Source organism: Parasteatoda tepidariorum, chromosome 6, assembly GCF_043381705.1.
Source record: "Parasteatoda tepidariorum isolate YZ-2023 chromosome 6, CAS_Ptep_4.0, whole genome shotgun sequence".
Taxonomy (NCBI): domain Eukaryota; kingdom Metazoa; phylum Arthropoda; class Arachnida; order Araneae; family Theridiidae; genus Parasteatoda; species Parasteatoda tepidariorum.
This window is the reverse complement of record NC_092209.1, coordinates 5,736,947-5,751,727: the sequence shown is the minus strand read 5'-3', so window position 1 is coordinate 5,751,727 and position 14,781 is coordinate 5,736,947. Positions and strand designations below refer to the sequence as shown.

General features: G+C 28.0%; 2 protein-coding genes across 6 annotated transcripts in view; both read left to right on the top strand.

Annotated features, from left to right (window-relative positions):
- Window positions 1–14,781, top strand: part of LOC107439260 (coiled-coil domain-containing protein 92) — an 879,443-nt gene that overhangs the window by 821,314 nt on the left and 43,348 nt on the right. The gene's annotated exons all lie outside the window — the stretch shown is intronic.
- LOC107450873 (WASH complex subunit 2) overlaps window positions 1–14,781 on the top strand; it is a gene marked incomplete in the record, with an annotated part of 53,290 nt that overhangs the window by 14,051 nt on the left and 24,458 nt on the right. Inside the window, 8 exon segments of the mRNA XM_043051420.2 lie at window positions 1,097–1,161; window positions 2,044–2,344; window positions 3,914–4,020; window positions 5,011–5,104; window positions 7,751–7,866; window positions 10,949–11,127; window positions 13,060–13,138; window positions 14,316–14,387. Coding sequence (XP_042907354.2) covers window positions 1,097–1,161; window positions 2,044–2,344; window positions 3,914–4,020; window positions 5,011–5,104; window positions 7,751–7,866; window positions 10,949–11,127; window positions 13,060–13,138; window positions 14,316–14,387 — 1,013 coding nt within the window.

Below are 14,781 nucleotides of genomic sequence, written 5' to 3'. Positions count from 1 at the left end.
AAAAAAAATTAATTAAAATTAAAAAAAGATTGTGAAAAATATTTGTATTTGAATTGTAATTGAAAGAAGAAAATTAAATACGTAATAAAAAAATAAAATCTTGAACTCAAGGTTTTACTTTAACATAAAAAGTTTTAAAAATTAGCAAATCAATTTTAAAAAAATTAACAAACTTTATTTGATCTATAGAGAAAATATAAATTTATTTTTAATGTAGTTACTTTATATGAATTACTTTCATATGACTACATAGTAAAATTTTATAAATTTAAATACTCTGGTTATTATTAGTTCTCTAAATAATCAAATCAAAATAATAAACAATTCAAGATATAATTAGAAAAAGTGCATGTTAAATAAAATGATAAAACTATTTTGAAAATAAATAAAGTCGTTTTAGAGTTAAAAAAAATATTTTTTAAGTTTATCTTAGAAAGAGAAAAAGCATAATATAAGATGAAGAGTGAGTTTCTTCTGATATCTTTTGAAAGCTAGTTGACCCCCGCAGGTTGCAATTCCCCTTCTGTGACAGTGATTAGTTTCGGGTTACTTAACACACGCACCCCCACAAAAAATGTAGGGGAGACAGTGAAACGGGTTTTGGAGGTGCAATATATTTCGTCCCTTTTCGAACCTATCCTTACTGAAGGTTGGAATTGAAATGAAAAGGCCTCCTTAGGTATTCTTTGGCCAAGAGCATGGCAAAAGGAGATAATTCGCAAATGGTGCTTACTGCATCTGTTTTACTGTACACCATCTGTTCCCAATCTTTGGTTCAGCCCACTTCAAGGCAGCGTGATACTAGGCCATGGACACTAGTCAAGAATCTAAGCCAAGATAAATCTTGGAATTTAATACCATTTTTTTTTGGATCACATTTATTGAAAGAATGTAAACAGAGACTCAAACAAAACCATCGGACAAATAACATCAGTAGATCTACACCTTTAAGTTTGTCAATTGAAAGAATGAAATAGTTTCAGAAAAAATAAAAAAATTTCTTGTATAACTTTTTTTTTATTGTTTATTATTGCTTAATTAACTAAAATGTGTTTTAATTTAAACTCGGCATAATATTTATTTTGTATTATTTCAGATGTTGAATCTTCTGTAGAATCAGAAAGCAGTTCATCAGATTCCGATGAAACATCATCTTCAGAGGTATCATTACATGGAAAATTTTTTTAAAATAGTTATTCAAGTTGAGTTGCTTTTGGGTTACATCCCAATTATAGTTATTTATATGTAACAGTTACGTGCTTAGTTGTCCTCAATATGCATATTATTTTAACCATCCAAACTAAATTCGGTATAAATGAACAAAAAAAATTATTTTAAAGGTATGTCTCAAAAAGATATCTTTGTGCGTTTGCCCGGTTCAATTTTTATTTGAGAAACTAACTAGAATATCCTTAATAATTTCTTATTTTATTTATATATAGTTTGTATACAAACATTTTAAGTACATTTTAATTACTTTTTGACTATATTTTTAAATGCTGTTTATTAATTCTTTTAGTTCTGCATTAAATATGATTCCTATTTCAAATAATCCAAATTGTTTTAAATTATTCTAATCGCCTCAACCTCCTCAAAAATAAGCAATTTTTTTTTTACAAAATTATTCCAATGTACCTTGATTTTGTTATAGCATAAATCTTTCTCAGAAATTGTTTCAAAGGTAGTATTTATCACAAAATTTCTATAGCCTTGCTCCGAAAAAATGAGATAAATAAATGTATATAACTTTTCTTTTTTTTCGAGAAAAGAAATTTATTTTAATTACATCAGCACTGTTGTTAAATTATCTGTATCACATTTTTGAAAAAAATCCTTAATTTACCTATTAAAAAATCGATATTTTTCTAATTTTAACTCCAAGCATGATAAAATTATTTTTAAAAAAACAACAAGGTAAAAATATGCATTAAAATGTTTTAAAGATTTTTTTTAAAAATTTCTGTTAAGTTCATTTATTTTTGGTCTATATAGTGTTTATATCACTGTGCCTCTCTTATCCACATAAGTTTCCTCTTTTTATAGGATGAATTACCATTAGATGATGGCAAATTCTCTGGAATTCCAACACCCAGGAAAGAAGCTGAAAGTATAAGCGATCGCTATTCATCTAGTGAAGAATCTGAACTTTTTGGAGTAGAGAAAGAATCAAACGGCTTTATTTCGGATTCTTCAATAGATGTTAAACCTAGAGAAGTGCAAAAACCTGCTGAGGAACCTAAGACAGCTGTCAGGGACTCGAGGCAGAGCTCTGTGTCTTCCTTGCAATCCAAACTCAATCTTCCTCAAGTGCTGCCAACACCCAAACATGCTCAAAAGAAAAAAGGTTTGTAAAAATGAAAAAACAGAAGAATAGTTCTCAGATTTAAGAGAATCAGATTTTTTAATTTTTAATTTAATTTTCAAAATATAATACTATACATACATTGAAATATGTACAAACAATAATAGTGGATGAAATTATCATTATAATGAGCTTGTTATCATAAGCATACATGCGTATATGAAGTTAAAATAAGAATAAAAAAGACTAAAAATGAAAACAACATATTTACCTCTTTTTCTTTTACTTTGAACAGCATTTTATCTGTTCAAATAAAAGAAAATAGGAAATAATTCACAAATTTGTCAAATTGTGCATATTTTTTTCATAATAGTAGAAAACTTTGTAAAAAATTTATTATGTACTCATATAACTTTATTTTTAGGTGTATCATTTTCTATAATTAAACATTAATTAATAAAATTTAAATTGAACAAAAAGTGGAAGCAGCAAAAAACTTGTTTCCACAAAACTGGGTTAAGAACCAATTTAGAACAAAACTATGTATTCAAATTTATTTATTCTTTTCAAGGGTCAAATTAGTGCATCCTTCGTTCACTTCGAAAATGCACGCATCAGATTGTCATCCATACAAATACAATTGAACCCATGTATATGATTTAAAAATAAATTCATTTTTGAATTTTATTAATTATTTTCATTTTAAATATAGTTCTAAACTAAGACTGAATTATGTAGCTTTGTACTTAATGATAAGTGGAAATGTGTTCAACAGGTTTGTTTAAACATTAAGTTTCAAAATTGAATTAAGTTTTGTTCAAAAAAGAGGAGAAAAAAAAAGGAAGTTCGATTTACTTTTTTTAACACAAATTTTTTTCCTTTCTTCTGAAATTATGGAAATTCCGCAATAGTTAGAGGGTATTTAATGGGTATCAACTTGTTTAGAAAGTAAAAATTGCCAATGGGCAATGCTGTTCACCTTGCTGCCATCATAGCTGTTCTCAAAATATTAGTACTTTGACTTCATCAACAGATAGTCATAATTTAATTTTTTTACTTAAAATATCACAGTTGCTGAAATTTGCACTTTTCGAGGAACCTTTTTAAATCAAAATAACTTTGATAACTTGTGGAATTTTCTTTTAAAATTTCGCACCACTCAAACGTATCTAATAATTGTAAGAAATTTTATACGCAAGCCTAAATTTATTATCTGTAATGGTGGTCAATCTTATTTGAAATCAATTGTGTTAAATCAAGAAAAAATAAAAATTTTGATATCTTTTTGAATGTAATTTTTTTTTATTGATAAAATTGATTACTATACAATTTATATAAACTCCATATTTTTTTTTCTTAATTTATTACATAACATTATATACATTTTTATATTAAGCTTACTCCTTATTTTTAACTTTGATGCTACTGTAAATCACGGAATTTGACTTTTCAAGATTGAAAGTTTCTTTTCTTTGAGTAACAAAAATGCTTTGCTTTTTTATATAATTGTTTTGTTATTTGTAATGTTTAAAGAAATATTGATTATGATTCTGTATAATACTCAAATATGTTTACAATGATTTTTTTCTATCTTTATTCCTATTAATTTAGAAAGCGAAGGTTTGTTTACAAATGATGATGAATTTTCTGATGAAGATTCACCTTTTCGAAGGAAGACTGGATTGTTTGCATCAGAACCTCGATTTGATGATGATAAGGTATTTTTTTGTTCGTAATAATTTGTAGTTGCTAATGTAAAATGTATTTTTGCTGCTTAGGCAAAAGCGTATTTTTGCCTGGTGGAAAAAAAACATTTTTTCAATGGTCTTTTCCACTCGTGGCAAAAACTTGCTAACCCTGGTGGGAAGTACATTTCCCATGGCCTTATAAAGATTTAAAATTTCTTGTTGACATAGGACTCATCAGATCTCTTCAATGTCTTTGTCTCGAATCCGTAGACCAAAATAGGCTTAATGAAAGATTTATGTAAAAAGAATTTAATTCTTGTTTGTTTTTGGAAATTGAAATTAAAACTAAAAAAGATTTTTTTAATACTGTAAAATGTTTTATTGGCCTACAAGCTTCCAAATTACAGGTTCAGATCACTAATAATTTTTGGTAACAACAACAAAAGCTATCAGTTTTTTTTAAAAAATGTGAAAAAATATTTTAAAAAATGCCAGTATTGTTAGGAATTTCATAGAAAATAAGTAAAGAATATCTGAATATAATTTGCTTAAAAATATAATAATAAGAGTATGAATAAAATTTTCTGAATCTAGTTTTATCAATATAAATATTGATTAAGATTCTTTCTAAAATCTTTGTTTTTAACTGTGCAATGAAATGAAATTTAAGTTGTAATTGTAACAATTATACTGATCTGCAATTGAAAAAACATACTTAAGTGCTCCATTATAAATTGTAAAAAAATTAGCATGATAACTATTGTCTTTCCCTTGCTAACATTGTGAATGCTAAAATAAAATTTCAGAAAATTATTAGAATTTCTTTTTTTGAATGAAAAAATAGTTTCTTCAATGTTTAGTTATGATACAAAAATGCACAGTAAAAAATCCAAATTTAGAATTGCTTGCTTTGACTTTCCTATTGCATGGCAGTATAGTGCTTATGGTATTGAGTGTAAAATAAAATTTATTTTAAACTATTTCTATTAACTAACTCTTTTTTTAAAAATAAAACTGTAGGATATGTTTGCTAATGACTTATTTGGAACCAAAACTAAAGAAGATACGAAGTCAGTGGAAAATCCTAAAGCTACCCCTTCTCAAAAGCTACCATGTAAGATTATGTTTCAGTTTTATATATTATCAGTTTTTAGTTTTATTTTATCAGTAGAAATATTACCGAAAAGTTGAGTTAAATGAGAAACTGTAAACTAGTCTAGGTTTAGCATAATTATATTTGTATTGTATATTTGGTGATAGTGCTTGCTTTGAAATTTAAATATTCTATAAAAATGATCATTGAGCTAATTTTAATAAACATTTATTAATTTGAAGTTCAAATAATTTATGTTTACACGAACCACCAAAGATGATTCCAGAGATTCTGTTCAGAAATTTTTAGAAATAAAAATGTGTTGGAAGAAAATGAAAATTAATAACAATTTCTCCTATAGTAGTTAAACTAAAATATAATTTTAGTTTTAATAATCTCATAAAGCAGTTACTGACCCTACATCGCACAAATACTTCTATTACTAGTCATTTGAGATCTGTTACTTTATATTATATTATAATTATACTATATTATACTATATTATACAATATTATATAATAATTTTGTGGAAATACTTCTATTACTAGTCATTTCAGATCTGTTACTAAACATTTGAATTACTTTCTCAAAATATCTTTTGTGGAAAAGTGTATTATCTAATATAAAACATATTCTATGTCAAATGCTTTCAAATACTACTAATACATATTATAATTGCCTACATGTTGTTGTGTCACAACAACCAGAAATAAGACGTGAGTTGTACCAAACAATTTATTTAAACATTCACACGAAAAATCAATAAATATTACCCCAAAAAATATCTCTTCTCAGAAAACACTCTCTTTCTCAACTACACAAAAAGAACATCACTTCTCGTGTGTGTTTCTCAAGCAACATCATTTTAGCATAACCTCTCGAGGAATTGATGCTTTTAGCTCAGTTGTCACACACTGTTACGTTACAATGTATTTCTAATAGTTGCTAATACGCATTTTATTGCTTACATATATGTTTAATAATTGCTAATATATTGATTATCTACATATATGTCTAATATTGCTAATATTTTAATTGCCTAATATTTTGTTATATTAATCCAGAGTTTCTGCAATTAGTTTTTTTAAAGGGTATGAATTTATTTTCATCCCATTATTATTCTAAAGTTAGATGCAGTATTTACAAAATATTTCCCTTTTCTTGCAGACAATTCTAGCCTTTGCAAATATTTGGAATGCCCAGTGTTTAGCATAGCATTGTGATTTATAGATCAATATATGATGGGGCATTTTTTAAATCATATTGAAAGCTCTCTACAATGCGGAAAATTTTTCAATGAATGTTATAATGTCTATAATTGCCTATAGATATGTCTCCAATAATCTATGAAGTTTGAGGTTCCTATCTATAAGCTCCAATAGTTTTAATCTATAAGTTTGATTCCAAAACTTTCCAAAAACTATTTTTCTGTTTTTTTTACAGCATTATCTTTTTTGAATAAAATAATTCATGTCACTCTTTTGGGTTAAAAATTATTTTACAGCAAATACTTTTATTTATAATAAATCTGAATGTCAATTTGAGCATATTACACACAAAAATTGATAGTTTAAATTCTTTAGCTGTATAACTCAACAGCAAACAATACATAATTAGCAAAGTTTTTAAAATTTTATTTGCAAGTTTTATGGGTATATTAATTTTGTTAAAAAATTTTTTATTTTCAAATACCCAGTAGTTTTTATCCTGGTAGTCATGGAGAAAAATATGGTAAATCGCAAAATTAAAGGTAATACAACCTGTTCTCCTAGACTCAAACGGAAAATATTTTAAAATTATTACTCTGCCAGTTATTTTTGTGCTATTGATTCCACTTTGCCTTGTTATCCGTGTAACTAAAAGAATGGTTGAGTTTGTTTTTCTTTAAAAGTTTTTTCATATGTGACTCAACATTGAAACAGATAAAAGCAGATATTTTTCTACTGATAACAGAGAATTCTCAATTTTTATTTTTAAAGCTAAAAGAGATGAAAAATCTTTTTCATAAAGGTGTTGTTGGAACTTATCTCCATGGTTTAGATTATCTCTAAACCAGATCTGTGAAACTGTTCCATTAACTTTTAGTATTGCACAATTTCACGTAAATCAGTAGAAAGCACCTGCCGAAGATCAAAGATGGCAAGAGTCAGACCGTTAGTTCAAAAGCTGCTGTCACCCTAACTTAGCTCAGAGGAATGATAAAGGTAAGATGCCATTAAAGGAAACAAATTAACATTTTTAAGACTTTCATGACCAAACCTATGTATTCACTTCAGCAGACAAGTCAAAGCACGATATACAAATTTATAACAAATGCCCTTACTTTCTTTTCAAAAAATGTGCTCTCTATTTTTTTCTTAAATAGTTTTGGCAAGGATTCACAAAATTTTCGTTTCTCTTTTTTATTTTTATTTAAGGAGGTCCGCGGGTCAGAGAGGTTGAAAACGCTAGTTAAGTCATTATTCTTATTAAACTGAACTAAAACAGAACTAAAGTTGTATGAACACTGTGTGTTGTTATTTTGTATTCGCCTGATCTATGTGTCTTTTCTCCACTTTTCCTATTTTGATGGAATTGTATTTTTAAATTTTTCTCAGGTAAATGCTTAGTGTTAAATCAATATTGAATTGATCTAGGAGAAAAATGCAATTTCATTTAATTCTTTAGCTGCTGTGCCTAAAAGCAAAGAACCTGACTTATTTGGAGACGATGAAGATAGTGACGATGATATTTTCAATAAATTAACTCGAGCAAAGAAACCAACTCTTCCCAAAGAGAGCTTTGTAAGTTATGGTTACTTTATATTTATAAGTTATTATGTCTTTTATTATGTTATTCATATGTTATATGTCATTTTATCTTCGTATATTTAGAAGCTATTATGTCAGGTTTGCAAGTCTGTTGCTTCACAAATTTCTGTGAAAATTCTGAAAGTTAATTTATGCTTCTTTTAAAATATGTAAGCTTTACAAAATGCTACAATTTATGCAAAAATTGATTCAAATGTGGGATTATTTTGGTTTGCTTTATTTTCTTTCAATTTAACAACAATCAGTAGTTTTCTGCAGTTGCAAATCTGATAATCTGTTACTGAAAAACTCATATAGTGGAATAGGTCAGAAGTGTCTTGGCAAGAAAATAGTTCAAAATAAGTGTAAATTATGTCAAGTTCTCAATTCTTTCTATCCCTTAGATGATAAATTTATAATCATACATATCTTCAATAAAAAATGCTTTAAAGAAGTAAAAATAAAATTAAAAAATTTTCAACTCTTTTACATGGTGCGTAGCATTTTTAAAAAGTGCTTAAATGTGCTTATTTTCGATTTTCGTTTTTTGAAAGCCCTTAAAGATGCTTTTTTTAGTGCAGCGTTTTTAAAAAATGCTAAATTTTTCCCTTTTCGAAAAGGGAATGTCGATTTTCTATGTATATTATGTAAAAGCGTGCTCTTCCCATTGTTCTATTCGATATTTTCACAATTCATTCCACCACAATCTATTTCGGTGTACCGTTGTTCGTTAGCGTATGAAAGCACCAAACATTTTACGTGTTTAATGAAATACTCACGTGTCCGCTTGCGCGTCTATTGAACTGGGTTCGGTGAGATTATAGCCCTCTCATGTGCAAGGCTACTGCATTTAGCAAGATATTCTCCATTTCAGGCTTCATTTTCCACCCCCTGAAATCGAACCAAAAATATATGATCGATCTTTTTATGGTGACTAATATAATTAAGAAAAATGTTTGTTAGAAACTAGTTATTTTATCATGATCATGTAAAGTCTTTGAAAATTATTTTATATTTTGTTAGTGTATATAGTACTTAAAAATATTTTTGAGTGCTTAAAAAGTACTTAAAAGGTGCTTATTTTTTGTTGAAAGATTTGGCTACTCACTCTGTTTTATAATTTGTTTTATTATTTATATATGCCTATGTTTTCCTATGTCTATGTCTTTCAGTATCTATATTGCACATACATATTATTTCTTTTCTTTTTGTATTTGTGTTCCCACAAAATTTTCAAAATTTCTTGCAAATCTTCCACAAGGTTTCATCTTTTTTTTTTTCCAGTAGCAAATTTGTATAAAATTTAATTATAACTAGTTTTTATTGTCTGTACACCATTTACATCTTTAATTTTTAAATGTATTCTTATGCTACGTATGATTTGAATGTGCCTCAGCTAAAAGAATTTTCTTTGAAAAAAAGCTAAATTTGTAAATACAGTCGGACCTCTATTTAACGAAGTCTCTAAATCCCGATAATAAGTTTGTTATATGGAAAGTTCATTAAATAGAAAATCATCTTTTGAAATACTTAAACGACACAAAACGGGTTTCAAATTCATAAACACTAGACATAATTAAAATAGCTATGGATACACCTTCATCTTGTAAAGTAGTATCTACTATTTATTTTATAAATCTTAATCATTAAAGAAATCTGCATGGAAAGCAAGAACATTATCCAGTGTTACACAATCATACTATACAGTGGGTGATCGGTTAACGAACAGATCGGTTAACGAACAAATCGGTTAACGAACACTTTCACGAAAGATTTTTGTGTTCGGTTAACGAACACATATTCGGATAACGAACACTTTCAAGAAAGGTTTTTTGTGTTCTGACAACGAACACATATTCGGATAATGAACAAAACGAATTCTAACGAACACTTCTCGACCTGAAAAAAAATACTATTAAACGTTTGTTATCATTTTGCATACAAAATAAGATCACTGAAAGGAGAAATATTTAAAGCATGCTTAGTATTGATAATTACTAAATGAAACTTGAATNGCTGCATTTATTATAAAAGTAATTTTAAACATACATTACCACATGCGTTCTAAAGTTTAATTGCTACTGANACATACATTATCTCATGTGTTCTTAATTTTAATTGCTACTGATAAAATCCGTTAATTTTAGACTGCTATTGATAAAATCCGTTAAATTTTTATGTTAGAGTTTTTCGTTAGAAATGCGAACAAAAATAGAAAGTGATTTTCCTGCTTTCTCTAAAGGTTAAGTGACTTCGAAATTCCATTCAAGGTTATTTTCCCCATAAAATGCGTTAAAAAATTTAAAATGTTCTGAAATATTTTGGGAAATAGGGAAAGTGGATCTCAATGAAAAGTTCGTTATATAGAAAATTCACTTCGCTATTTGGAAGTTATTTTACGACGAAATTTCCAAAATGTTCTTGGTTCCTTGAAAAATTCGCAAAGTAGAGAAATTCGAAAAATGGAAGTTCCTTATAAAAATTTGACTGTATTTTCACATTCATATTTTCTCATCATATTTGAGTTTGAATACTATGATTTCCATTCCTATTTTTTAGAAAATCTTTAAACTAGTTTGAAAAACAATTATAACTTTTTTTATGTAAGTTTTATAGTTTTCTCATACTATTTTGGCTGGAATTTGGGAGCTGCAAATCAACCATTGCTGCAGACTGTGAATCTCTATTTGTGTTGAGTTCAAGTTATTTTCTTTTCGCAAGCCTGAGGCCAAAAATTTTAAATCTGAGCTTGCTCACGGAACCCGAGATTTAAGGCATCAAATAGAAGTTATTATTATAAAAGATATAAAACCAAAATTTCTTAAGAGAAAACCCAAATAAAATATGCTATTGAGATTAAATGCTTCTAAACTTTTTGCATTTAAAACTTTTTACATTTCTTTTTACATTTTCAATCAAACCAAACATATTTATATATATGTATGTATATATATGTATGTATATATATTAGTTTGATAGTTGGAAGAAATTATCTAAAATTCTTTCTGACTTTTAATCAAGTTTTTTCTCACATCGAGGGTAAATAATGATTTTATATAATTATTTCTTTTGGTAGATATCAACATTAGAGTCACCTGACAAGGCAGATAGTTCCTCAACTCCATCATCAGCACCATCCGTTAAACCATCGGGTAATGCCTTTGATTTTGGAACTGGATCTGGAAATGCTGATGCTCTTTTTGGTGATGATTCTGATGGAGATGATTTGTTTTCTTCTAAAAAGACTATTACTACGTAATAATTATTTACTTGTTAAAAACCATTATTTCTTTGATGCAAAATTAAGTCATACATCTAGTGAAATAATTTTAAACTCTATTTCTCTATGTTGCTGGGTTGAGTTATCTGAAATGAGTTTCTAAGGGTTCACTTAAATGAACTTAAAAGTTTGAATTTTATTTTTCAGTATTAAAACTTTTAACCAACAGTCCCTTGCCAGACTGTGCCTATATGAAGAGTATTAAATGGTGATAGTCTTTCAGAGTTATCAATGACTAGATTATTAAAAAAAAATAAAGATTTCCCACACTGTAGTTCTATCCACTGAAGTACTTGTGCAATAACCATCGTTTTTACTTTAAATGCTATTAATTCCCATTTAGGGATCTAGTGTAGCTGTTCTGTGAATGACTGAAATTGGTGATTATTGCCTTCCACCAGTGAATGTTGACAATTGCTTAGTCGTTTGGTAAACGTTTGAAACATATACTAGGTCTAGTCAAGTACCATTGCCCTGTATACATTTGGCCAGTATGCCCTACATAAATTTTTTTAAGGTTCAGCGCCATTGTCCGGTATACATTTGCTTTGTATACCCTACACTGAGGTTTTTTAAAGTTAAGTGCCACTGCCAGGTATGTATTTAACTGGTACCCCAAACACTGATGTTTCTCCTAATCTATCCTTGGCAGATATTAAAATATTGAATAAATATAATAATATCAACGAATAAGTAAATATAAAATCGTATATAAGAAATATTTTGAATATTCACCAAAGCGACTATGTGATTGTTGACATTCACCGGTGAAAGTCGGCATTCTCTTGATTTCGGTCAATGCACAGTTAAATAGCTAATTTTTGCACTCATATTCCTTTTTTATTATATTTGATAAATCATAAATGATAACGGTGTAAGGAATTTTTGTTTATGGTTGTCACTTGCATTTAGATTACTCATTAGTTAAGTTCTCTTTCAAATATTTATATCAGTGTCAGGAACATACAGAAAGAAAAAAAACTCAAATTGGTTAACACATATTTGCCAAGCCCATGCACAAGTTACTTGTTCATGGAATTCATGGCAAGTTACTTGTTATGCAATTCAGAGAAATTACTCACACATGTGAGTAATTTCTCTGAATTGCATAAAATGAAAGTTGATTGACGATACATCAAGCATTGACCATTCTGAATGTTGTAATAAGATTTACGCAGTGCACCCTTAAAAATTTAGGCAATCTGTTGCAATTGGAATTGAACTGGCAAATTGTATCAGTGATTGTTTTCTGCATGTAGGCTAAGAAATTTTTGTTTTGATATTAATTTTCTTCAATTCGTTTTACGCTCACATGCTGTTAGAATTTGTAAATTACAGAATTACTTATGAATGGTAAAATTATGCATAAATTTAATCATAAATCATAATAAAACATCCTAGAATATTAAGCCTGTTCACTCATCGCCTCGTAAGCATAACATAAGCGGAGGGATACACCGGACGTTTTCTAAATTTCTTCCGGTTTTCGGAAGCTTGTTATTGTTTACATTCAGTCAACCATCCATTAAACATTTAGCCATATTTCTGAGGGAGGAAAAAAAGTTTGACTGCTTTATGTATAATTTCTGACTGTATTAATTAAGTGTACTGATCAATTAATTCTGACTGTATTAATTAATCTGACTCTATTAATTCTGACTGTAATTATTAATCTAACTATTTATTTCTGATTGTATTAATTAATAAAGGACAGTATTAATATCATTGTATTATGTATGAAGATTTTTTTCGGCATCACATATGTTTCCGTAATTTCAATCCCCACCCCCAATTTGAAGCAGTAACTTATTTTATAGTAACTTGAACAGACATAGTTTCAACTTTGATTTTTTTATTCCTTGTATACTATGTTTTCTAACACTTGATGCATTTTCTTCTGTTCACAGAAAGAAATTTGATTTTGATGATGACGATGATGATGATTTGTTTGGTTCAGGAAATAAAAAGAAAGCTATTAAAACTGAAGTTAGTACCTTTCAATTTTATTCAAAATTAAGCTGATTTTATAAATTTATATATTTTTTTTTCTATTTTTGAGAGTAGTTTTAACTACTTTTCAGTTAAATTTGGTAACATCAATGCTCAATACTTTTTTGTTATTTGTATTTGACAATAGATTACCCTGAAATTAAATTTATCTGAAAATAAATTAATGCTTATGAAAAGTACAATGTGCTCAATTTGTATGAAAATAATATTTTATTTATTTTCTTTCAAAGAAATCTGTGATTGAAGACTATTTTGACACACATTTAATTGAACATTTCTCTACTTCTTACCTTCCCACAGTCTAAATGGTGTATGTGTGAACCGTATCAAAAAGGCTTTTATAAATTCCATGTTAACTGTATAACTAACTGTCAGCAAAATTTAATTAATTATTAAACAATCTCCTGACACTTGTTTTGAAGCAAAAAATCAATAGGAAATCCCTGTGGAAGTGACTATGCATTTTATTCTTATCTTCTTGACTAATAAAAAGTCCTGTCTGTGTAGTGAAACATTTGCTATAATTGCCGGCCTGGTGGGTAAGTGGTTAGTGTGCCTGACTGCAAAGCCAATGGCTGTGGGTTCGAATCTCGCTCAGGGCATGGCTGTTTCTCTCTGTGTGTTGTCCTCTGTTGTGTGACTGTGGCCCACCCTGTAAATGAGTATCTGTGGCATGTTAATGTTGCTCACCTATGTGATTTAGGTTCACAGGTGCCCACTCGGTAACATTAAATGAGCAACACTTCCGGCATCTTTCGAGGTGAAGAACAAAGTTCAGTTTCTGCCATTAAAAAAAAAACATTTGTTATAAAAATTTATTATAATGCATTTAAACAAGGACTGGCAACCGTAAATTTTCCTTTAAATACGAAAATTTATCATTGATTTCATATAAAATAATTTGGTACCATTGAATTTTATTCGTATAAACGACTTATTCGATTATTTAATATGCAATTAAGTAGAAATGACTGTAAATGTAAATTCTTACTCGTGACTTGTAAGATTGCAGGTCTAGCTGTAGGTACAGTTGACTGGTAATGTCAGGAGTTTGAAGTGTGTAAGGATTGTTGCACTTCTTTTGATTATCTGTATTTATTTCAAAATATTTTAATTAAGGTTTTGATAAATTTTATGTTTGTTTATTTAATAGGCACCAGAAAAGAAGAAACCTTCTGAAAATGAAAAAGTACCTCCAGTATCAGAACCTGTTAGCAAAGAAAAAGTACTCAATTATTATTTCTTAATTTACATAGATTTTAAATAATCTATAGACTTCAAATAATCTATAGATTTTGAACAATTTATCGATTTTAAAAAATCTATATAATCTAAATACGGTACGCTCTCGATTATCCGTGCGCGGATTATCTGTGCTCATTCTGGAGTCACGCAAAAAATATAAGGAGAAATATTTTCAAGTTTAAAAAAATTTTATTCATGAAGTTATAACACTATTATTATATTTTTAAAATGTCTGTTCAAAGTTGCTGTTGTTTATTTCACTCTAAGTATTAATCTTATTTTGACGCAACAATATATGTACAATAAATTATAAAACTATGAAAATCAATAGAAAGATAAAAACAATCAGTTTTTTAAATGGATGTTTTCTTTAA